This window comes from Natrix helvetica (assembly GCF_964273705.1).
Source record: "Natrix helvetica genome assembly, chromosome: 4".
Taxonomy (NCBI): Eukaryota; Metazoa; Chordata; class Lepidosauria; order Squamata; family Natricidae; genus Natrix; species Natrix helvetica.
In genome coordinates this window covers 121355076-121364757 of record NC_138550.1, presented here as the reverse complement: position 1 = coordinate 121364757, position 9682 = coordinate 121355076, and the positions used below count along the sequence as shown (strand labels likewise).

General features: G+C 38.4%; 1 protein-coding gene across 1 annotated transcript in view; it reads right to left on the bottom strand.

Annotated features, from left to right (window-relative positions):
- Positions 1–2905: 2905 nt before the first annotated feature.
- Positions 2906–9682, bottom strand: part of TTC39C (tetratricopeptide repeat domain 39C) — a 42038-nt gene continuing 35261 nt past the window's right edge. The window contains exon 14 of the mRNA XM_081953419.1: positions 2906–9444. Within this exon, the coding sequence (XP_081809545.1) occupies positions 9355–9444 (90 nt within the window). The 3' untranslated portion in view covers positions 2906–9354. The remainder of the gene's footprint in view (positions 9445–9682) is intronic.

The window sequence follows — 9682 nt, the reverse complement described above, 5'->3', positions numbered from 1 at the left end:
TGCCTCCGCCGGTTGCCCAGCTGGCACCGCCCCGCGCACACTCCTCCTCCTCCCTCTTCCTCTTATATATATGAAACTCCCTTGTGGATATTATTATTATATATTATTATTTCATGATGAGAGGTGAGGCTCTGCCTCCCCTGCCTCCAATGACTGCACGTCCCTGAACCATATTATATTATAGATGTAACTTACATCACTCAAATCCCTATTTCTTTTTGTTGTACTTCCACTCTGAAAGAGGAAGGGAAACATATTCAAGCATCAGAAATGAGACTATGATTTATGAATTGCATCCAATTCTCTTATAAATGACATAGAAGCTGTCATCTGAGGAATCATTTGTCATCTGCAGTTTCTTCCCATTCTTATTATCCAGAAGAGTTGGCATGCTCCAGATCCTATCATGTAGACAATGTTATTGGTGGGATCCAGGAAGTATATCTTGTCTGTTGCAGTACCTGTCCTCAGGAACATTTCTCCAAGGATTTGTTTGGCCTGCTTGGCCCATACCCTGGCCTTATTTAAAAGAGCCCTTAAAACCCAGCCTTTTCCTGGGATACATTCTATGGTTAGAGAGTTTCAGATCCTTGTGTTTATAGTTTTAAATTGTTTTAGTATTACAGGAGGAGGGTGTCCTTATATATTTAATAAATAAAATAAATAGATACAACATACCTTTTGTCCCCAAATAATATTTCGTATTAAATATTAACATTTAAAGACTTCCAGTTCCGGCGGCTGACAGCAACGGGCAGAGACTGCTCGCCCCGCGCATCCCCGGTGGGCTCCCCACGCCTTGGGGGGCCCAGGACGCCCCGTAGAGGCGTTCTGCCGGAGGAGTGGCACGGCGGGAGGACCCCTGCATCGGCGGCGGCCGTCGGGGGGCTCCCGCTTCGCTACAGGCACCGAGGAGCACGAAGGGGAGGCGCGCTGAAGCGTCTTCGCTGTGAGGCTGTCCGGAAGAAAAAAAGCTACTTGAAGGATGCAGCGGCGGTGTGGTGAGGCGTAGACTCCCTTCATACCTATTACCAATTCTAAAACTTGTCAGTGGTGTTAATTGGAACTTTTGTTTAACTTGGAGAAGTGCGGCTGGAGGGGAGGGGGATTTCCCCCCTCCCCTTGGACAAGCGGCTAGAAACAAAAGTGCTCGTAGCCCCAGGGAAGGAGGAGGGGGAGAGCCAAACCAATGAGGTCACACTCCAACTAAATGGATCCTCAGACTTAACCCCTTCAAGAAAATGTGATCTTTGGGAACTTTGAATCCTGAAAACTTTATTTGTTGCCTCAGTTCTCGAAGTTGGCAGGGCAAGATGGCACACTTCCGTTGTCTTCATGAAAGCTGAACTTGACTCCACCTTTTAACTTCAGGCTTCCGGTCTTTGTCTCCGTGTTATTTGGATACTCCTCTTGTGGATTGTTTGCTTTTGAACTTTCTGGAGTGAAAAACATCTGTTCCCTGCCAGGGTGATAGAGAGTTCCCTTTTGCCTGGTCTCTCTACCCCCCCGAACTCCCTTGGCTGCTCTACCACTCTGATTGATTCTTCTCTATACTGACTGGACTCTTTATTACTAACAATGACATCTAAAAGACCACCTCCTGGAAAGTCCGGCTTTGCTGCCTCTGCCCCGACATCTGCAACCTTAAGTCCGAGCACGCAATCAACATTGACAGCTTTTAAACAAGTTAAAACTACGGACTTGGAGTTTCACCAAATGTTTCAACAAATTCTACAGGGACAAGAGGAAATTAAGAAACAGCTGAAGGAGATGAAAGAAGAAATTAGAGGCAACCAGGAAAAAATTGATAAGAACTCACAGAGATTGGATCACTTGGAGCAGGGGGCGGCTGAGATGAGGGGGGGGGGGTGGAGGGCGTGCAAAGGGGAAACAAAGAGCTTGACACCCAACAAATGAAAATAGAGTTTGAGAGAATGTCCTTTTATCTTAGATTTCAGAATGTGATGGAGACAGATGATGAAAACATTAGGGACATCATGACAACCATCTTGGCTGAGTATACCCAGAAAGAAAAACAACAGATGGGGTGGGAAATAGACCTGGTCTATAGAGTGAACTCCACATATGCTAGAACACACAATGTCCCTAGGGAGGTGCACATTAAATTTCTTAGGAAAAGCACAAGAGATGAAATTCTGAATACACAAAGGGGACAAGCCCTGATATACAAAGATAAGGAGATAACCATACTGAAACAGATCCCCAAGAAAGTGAGGGAGAAAAGAAAATATTATTCGCAATTGGCGAATAAATTATACCAGAAGGGGGTGTGGTTTCGTTGGTTGCTGCCTGAAGGTATGTTAATATTCTGGGAGGAGACAAGGGTCAGAATTAACACACCCATAGAGGCGCAGGCCTTTATGGAAAAAAATAAATTACTCCTAGAAAAACCAGAAGACATCCCAGTAGATACACAAGACACGGGAGGGGCCGGAGCACTGCCAACAGGGGGAGATGGGGCGACATCAAGAAAGCTCAGATCACACAAATAAGTAAGAAAATTCACAGGATACAAATTGATTGAAATTATTTTTGAATTTATCACACTGACTATATGTTATATTATGTAATATTTGAATGCTATGCAAATGTACACCATGAGTCTGGAGGGGGCGTATACCTACCGCAGTTTGCGGCTGCCACAATTTGTAACCTTCCCCATACCTTTTCCTTTTGCAAAACATCCAAAAACCAATAAAACTTTGTTTAAAAAAAAATATTAACATTTAAAGCCCTCTTCCCCATTGTCTATTATTTATAGTTGTATAGCACGAAGGTAACTTTTCATTTTGAAAGAAACAAACTGCTTTCTGTTCTACTAACATGCAGGAAGCAAAATACATTTTGGGGCAATATAGTTAAAAATGGAGAGGCTAAGTCAGAAGACGTTCTTACAGATTTTATTTAAGAACAAACGTAGAGAATAATAAATATTGAAAATGGCAGAACCAAGTCTGCACCAGAGAAAAACTGAAACAGAAAAACTACATTAAAAAAATACAGATTATGCATGGGAAGCAAACAAAGTATATAAAATACTCTTGTCCAAATCACAGCTGAAACTTTGAACTGAGTATCCAGTACCCAAGTGTATTGCAGAATGCCAACTGAAAACAGCATGTGTAGCTGGGATTTCCTATATCATTTTCGATGTTGATTACAGGAAAAAGGTAATAACTGTATATTAAAACAACAATTTAAATAAATGAGCTATTCTGAATTAATACCACATGTATTTGTACTGTGATAATCATATGTAAGTTCTATGGAATATAGCATATGTGATATATCTACTAAACATAGAGAATCATAACATGATGGACAGGTAGCTGGTCTAGAAGCTTGGTTTAATTCTCATGGAAATGATCAGTTGGTGCCTGGCTGTACATAAAAAACTAGGAAGAAGAATCCTATTGTTAGAAACCATTTATAGTGAAATAATTTTCTACCTAGAAGAATAATCCAATCTCACAAATCTTCTACATGTGAATTCAAGTTACACAGCTAGGCATACGTTTACCATTTCAGCAGAAAACCAAGCAATTTGAGTCTACTCAGTGGCCTGAAGAATTGAAATTTATATGGTGTGTGTGTGTGTGTGTGTGTGTGTGAGAGAGAGAGAGAGAGAGAGAGAGAGAGAGAGTGAGAGAGAGAGAGAGGGAGAGAGGGAGATTTCCCCCACATTCAAATTTTTCCTCCTGCTGCTTTCTTAACAATAAGTTAGGAGAAGAGTCTTTAATGAGGGAAAAAGCATCAGGAAAAGCAGATTCCCCCCCACCATATATTTTCCCTGCTTTTCCTCTATTTTGAAAGAGCCGCTTCTGTTGCTTTAAGCAAGGATTATTACAGTATTAAGATACATTCTATGCTTCTCCTGTGCAACATTAACTAGTGCCATAAGTAAGAATTCTCCTTCATAAATATTTAATCCCTGAAAAACATGCAATAACGTGAAATCAGAAAACTACCTGGTTAGTGGCCCTCCTTTTTTTTTCCAACAGCAACTCCCATTATCCCTCATAATTACCCTTTTTAGCTACCACTGATGGGAGTTGGAGGACAACAACATCAGAAGAAAATCATGTTACTCATCCTGGTTCTAAGACATTGAAACAGGAAAATATCAAATTTGAATTTAACTAAGCAGAAATATTTTTTTAAAAATGTTAAATAAATGAGACTTATAGTATATTATAGAAAACAATCTAAAGTGACATGTAAAACTTCAAGTTATTCACCGATGCAGTAAAAAGTATCAACGACAAAAATATATCTGCCTTGGTAAAATTCTTAAAATATATATTAACCTATGAGATGCTTAATCTATTATTGCCATTAGATCATGCCTCCGAGCTATAAAGTATAAAAACATTCTGATTACATAAAATACAGTCACGATTGTTCTCATCATCAGCATAATCTAATATAAAAATACCTTTCATGTTTACAAGTTTCTTCTAGAAGGTATATATGGGGAAAGTAATAGTAGGAATGGGAACACTTGGGTGGATGGAGCAGAAAGCTACTGTTTATATATCAGAACAGACATGGTGACAGAAGCATATCCATGGCCAGATAACACTGGCTCTATATAACTATGGTTTTTGAAGGAACCAGCCAATGGCTCCAAAATCGGAGTATACAAGTTTTGCAAATTTATCTTGTTCACACATTTCCTGGCATACAGGGGTATTTGCAGGGTATAGTTTAGAAAAAAATCAAGAAGGGCAACTATGATACTGCAATCAAAATCTCACCCAATTTTATTGAATCCGGCACCTATAAAAACAAGTGGATCTTTGATCACACCACCATGGCTACCACCTTTAATATTTTCACCATAGTCTGCAAACATCCCTGCTGGCACTTAATCACAAGACGTTTAAGAAATTTTGTTATAACCCCATAACAAGGGTCTCTTTCAATTTAGCGATTTGTTTTGTAAAAGACTTCATGTTGAAAAAAATTGCTTCTACTAATAAGAAACTGTTAAGAAAAAAAAATGCAGAGATATATCTATAAATTTTAGCTGATCAAAACTATTTTCAAAATTACTGACTTCCCCCATCCTATATTCTCATCATCAGATGATTTTTTTTTCTTATTTTAGCTACCTAAGTTTCCAAACACAGGATGGCTGGTGTTGCTTTGGGTTTGGGCACTCAAAAGCCCCTTGGGTCTCATAAATATGTAGATAGGTCAGCTGCTAAAACCAGATTTAAAATGCTGATTAAACTTGACTGTCCAAGAATCTGATGAATGTTTAGCATTCTGACTAAAATATGCTATACCCGAGTAAGGAACTTTTGGGATAAGCAATTATTGGTGGCAAGTAAACTTTGGGTGAGTTAAGCAGGGAGAGTGAACTGTTGTTGGTACCTGACAGCTTTCAAGTTTCTTCAGGGTTGCGAGATTTGTTTTGTAGTTGGATGTGAGGATTTTGAAGAAGGATAATCCAGAGATGTCATTGGTCAGACAGATGGTTCATGTCAGGTGTTGGAGGGGTAGGAAATAGTAGTTTCTTGTTAGGAAGTTCCTAAAGAACAATGGTGAAGATAGGCCCTTGATCCCCCTGAGGGTGAGAATGAGGCAAATTACCAGAAGTGATGAGCAATGGGAACTATGAAAGGAGAAGCTGTTTCTAGAGAAGGGGGATTGTCCACTTGGTCTATCTCTTTTTCTTCAGATGTCCTTTCCCTGAGCTCAGGAGGCCAGATTGAAGGACGCTTTGGCCTCCAACTGCTACTGATGAATGTTAGGTCCATTTTTCTTTACCCCAGAGTAGATGGCTGTGGTTATGAAGAATATTGCAATAGCCTTTTATCATGCTCAGATCACTTCCCAGTCAATTTGTTCCCTGTTGGCACGGGTGACATCTGAAAGACTGATTAGAATGGGCTACCTGAACACTTAACACTGTATCCTTTTCAGTAGCTGCTTATAGATTTTTGGTAGATAGTTCTGCTATGGAACTAGTCAAGCTTGAAACTGAGATGAGAATGCTGGATGTGATTTCCTGAAGAGCCTTTCCCTCTGTTTTGATTACCTATTCATGTATCAAAAATTCTGGGAGATGAAACAGAGGAAGTAATGTATTACATAACTTCCACCTACACTCATCTTCCCTTTTAATGAAGATGAAAACAGCATAGGACATCTGGTAGATGATCTTTGTTCGACCCAGACAGAAAGTTCAACTCTCCTGATCCTACAGACTTCTCAAAAGCATTCACACCCTCCATGCTTTTCTGCTGGACCATCTTATACACATATTTATGACATAGATTGATCTTCCCATATGTTTCTTCATGTCAAATTATTTTGGGGTATGTTGCATTGTTTTGTTTGTCCACTTCATTCTGTAGGCGTAGTTCCAATCATTAGTGCTAAGGTTCAGCTAGGCCTTGATCATTTACTTCGTTCATTCTTGGCTCTGTGTTTAGCATTTCTATAAAATCAGTAGAAGAGATCATTTCTGGATGAGGTACCATCAATATGTTAATATACCATGGTGTAAACTCAATCTCAGACCAAACTGTTAATGCCCGTAGTCTATATGGGATTGACAGTTGAAACAAGCTGAAACTTAAGTCCAATAAGAGTAAGGTGTTGCTAGTCCAGAAGCAATCTGGTCCTTTGTTGATTATATTGGCTGCAGATAAGGTTGCATTCCACCTTAAAAAGCAGGTTCATGACTTTTGAAGTCATAGCCACAATATGATTCACAGGTAGAAGACATGGCCTTTGCTCCACTTTGATTGATGTACCAGTTGAGGCCCTTTTTGGAGCAGAAGGTTTTGACATGCATGGCTTGTGCCCTCATCCCTTCAAAATGGGGTAGCCATGCACTTTATTTGGGCCTATCCCAAAAACTACTAGCAAACTGCTGAGAAGTGAAAGCTTCTTCAGCCATGTAACTTCACTTTTGCAGGTACTGTGTTGTTTCAAAGTAATTTCAAAAGATAATTCAAATTGCTGTTTCTGGCCTATAAACGCTTTGCTTGGCAACTGTCCATTCCACCTATTTGTCTCAGGAGATCATCTGGATGATCCTAGAAACAGTCTATCTCAATGGCTGCCATCGTTGTGAAACAATTTCTCCACAGAAATCTATGGATCACAGTATCCTGGAGCATTGTTATCTTTAAGAAAGTTAATGAAGACAATTTTGCAAGTTATTTTGGATTTAAGATGCTTGCTTGGATGTCTTTATTTGCAAGACAAAAGTTGCATCTGTGTTAAAATTTCCTATGTTTTTTTCATTCTAATGATTTACCTGACTAGTTTAGAATTACACAACTGGTTTAGAATTTATACAGTATTTAATTATCTTGCTTTATTTTGATATTTTATGATTGTGAACCAATTAGTCATTTCAAAATGCTGGGGTAAAAATACTGAAACAAATAAAAATATTAATAAATTGCCACTATTAAAATAGTTAGGAACAAAACAGTTGAGTGCAAAAGCCTTATTAAAGGCTGCAAATTAGGTTAACCCTCCTCTCTCAGTAGGGAGCAGGTCCCAAAAGTCTGGAGCTGCTACACAGAAGGCCAGAATCAGGATTAGAATCAGACTAAGAGATGGCAGCTCTGATGTAATTCTGATGATGATGATGATATGGAATGGGCACCATACTGAAGAACAGTCTCTCTGGTAATTCCTGGTTTTAAAGGGCAAATTGTATGGACAATCATATCTTGTTTCCACTGAAATGTGACTACAAACACCAATGTCTGTAAACTGAAATACAAAAAAGGAACTAAACATTTAGAACAAAATATCGCCAAAGCAATAGAATCAAGAAGGTTTGACAATCAAGTTTGAGTTCATTGTTCACAGAATATAGATTTTTTTTAAAAAAAAAGAGCGCAGATGATTTAGTAGCCACTAAGTACTTTTGGGGAGAGTAGCAAGAAACAGGCTATGCAATTTAGCAGTTTAACACATGATGTACTTGGTCATTTGGTTCCAATTCACATTTGATGATCCAAACACTGAGCTCATAACACAGGACAGGAACTATCCTACGTGTGCTCATGACAGCATTACCCAATGCGGAAAGTGAACAGGGAAGTCCTTGTGGGTGTAACTGTAATCTTTTTTTCTCTCTTAATGCTCTTTGGGGCTTGTTTGTTCAAGTGAACTACAAACAAGATAAAGCATTTGGCAGAGCAGGTGAGAATCCAGAGTTGCGAAAGAGAAATTTCAGAAATTGAAAATAAGGCTTTAATGCCATTAAAAAAAAGCTTCGCAGTATATAGGAAAAGCTACTATGCTAAAAATTGTTTTTTAAAAACAATATTTGCCTTAAAAATACATACACACTAAAATAATGTGTGACAACTTTAAAAGTCAGAAAATTGAATAAAATTCTACTGTGTTATATTATTTTAAAAGTTCTAAAACCAGAAGGAGTGATACTATAGGTTTAAAATGCCAGAAGGCAAGTTTTTCATATTTAACCTACATTTTAGCAACATGAGTGATTCACAAATCCCTTGTTGACAACCAATTATTCAGACTACCATTTAAATAGGTATCAAATGTTTAACACAATGCTTAAGGATTTTAAAAAATAAACATTTGGCTAAAAAATAAAGTTTCTAAATATATTCTCATAATTTAAAATAAATATGGGAGCAGATTTCATTATTTACATATATCTGTATGGCCAAGAAAAGTTTCATGGGCAGGTCTGTTGTGCTGTAAATGCACCAGGCAAATTTCCAGCTCTAAATCCATTGGCTTTTGAATATAATTCTTCATTTCTATACCATACCGAAACAACTCTATAATATTGTTTCCATGAAAATGGTTCCTTTCAATAGAAGAATGGTTAAGCTGTTCAGAAATGGGGAAAAAAATAATAGAAATCAAGCCAATATTGATAGAGAAAATCAAAGTGTGCTCATTGTTGGTTCATTTGTGCAACCACAGGCGATGATCTCCAACTTGACAAAAAAAAAAACCCAACAACAACAAAAAAGACATCTCTAAGCATTGGAACTAAAGGACTTTAATATTCAAAGGAATTCTCCAGCACCATCCCCTGTCCTGTGTGGCTGAGCTTGAACACTATGTCTAGCTTCCCCTAATTTAAAAAGGACATATGCATGAGAAATCACCAGTTGTTTGAGCCTAAGGTCACTTAACCTTTTTGGCTGAGTCCTTAATTGTTGAGATTGTTAACATTTTTCCATCACCAGCTTTGCATCTTTAGGAAAACATCTCTTGCACAGGAAGGTTTTCTGGAGGAAAGCTGATCTTCCTGACAGCTTTGTCCTCCGAGTGCAAAAGTCGAAAAAGAAAAGATGGGAGCCTTTCTGTTCATCATTGGGGGACCACTTCTCGCAGAGAGGCTAATGCTGCATGGATGCGAACATGCAGCCTGTTCTCAAAATCATACCCTGTGAATTCTTCCTGTAATAGAAAATAAAGATAAAAATTAAACCCACTGTAGTAAAGAGGCATGACAACTTAAAGGGATGTACAAGATATGTATTGTTTTAATTGTATGTTTTTGGAAGTTAAACATGTTTTCTAATTCCCCAAATCAAACACAAAAGAAAGTAAAGACAAAAGAATAAAGGGTTTTTTCCCCCCTTTCATCCTAGTAAATAAGTCTGTTTCATGCAGGCTATATGGCAAGGAGAAAGAG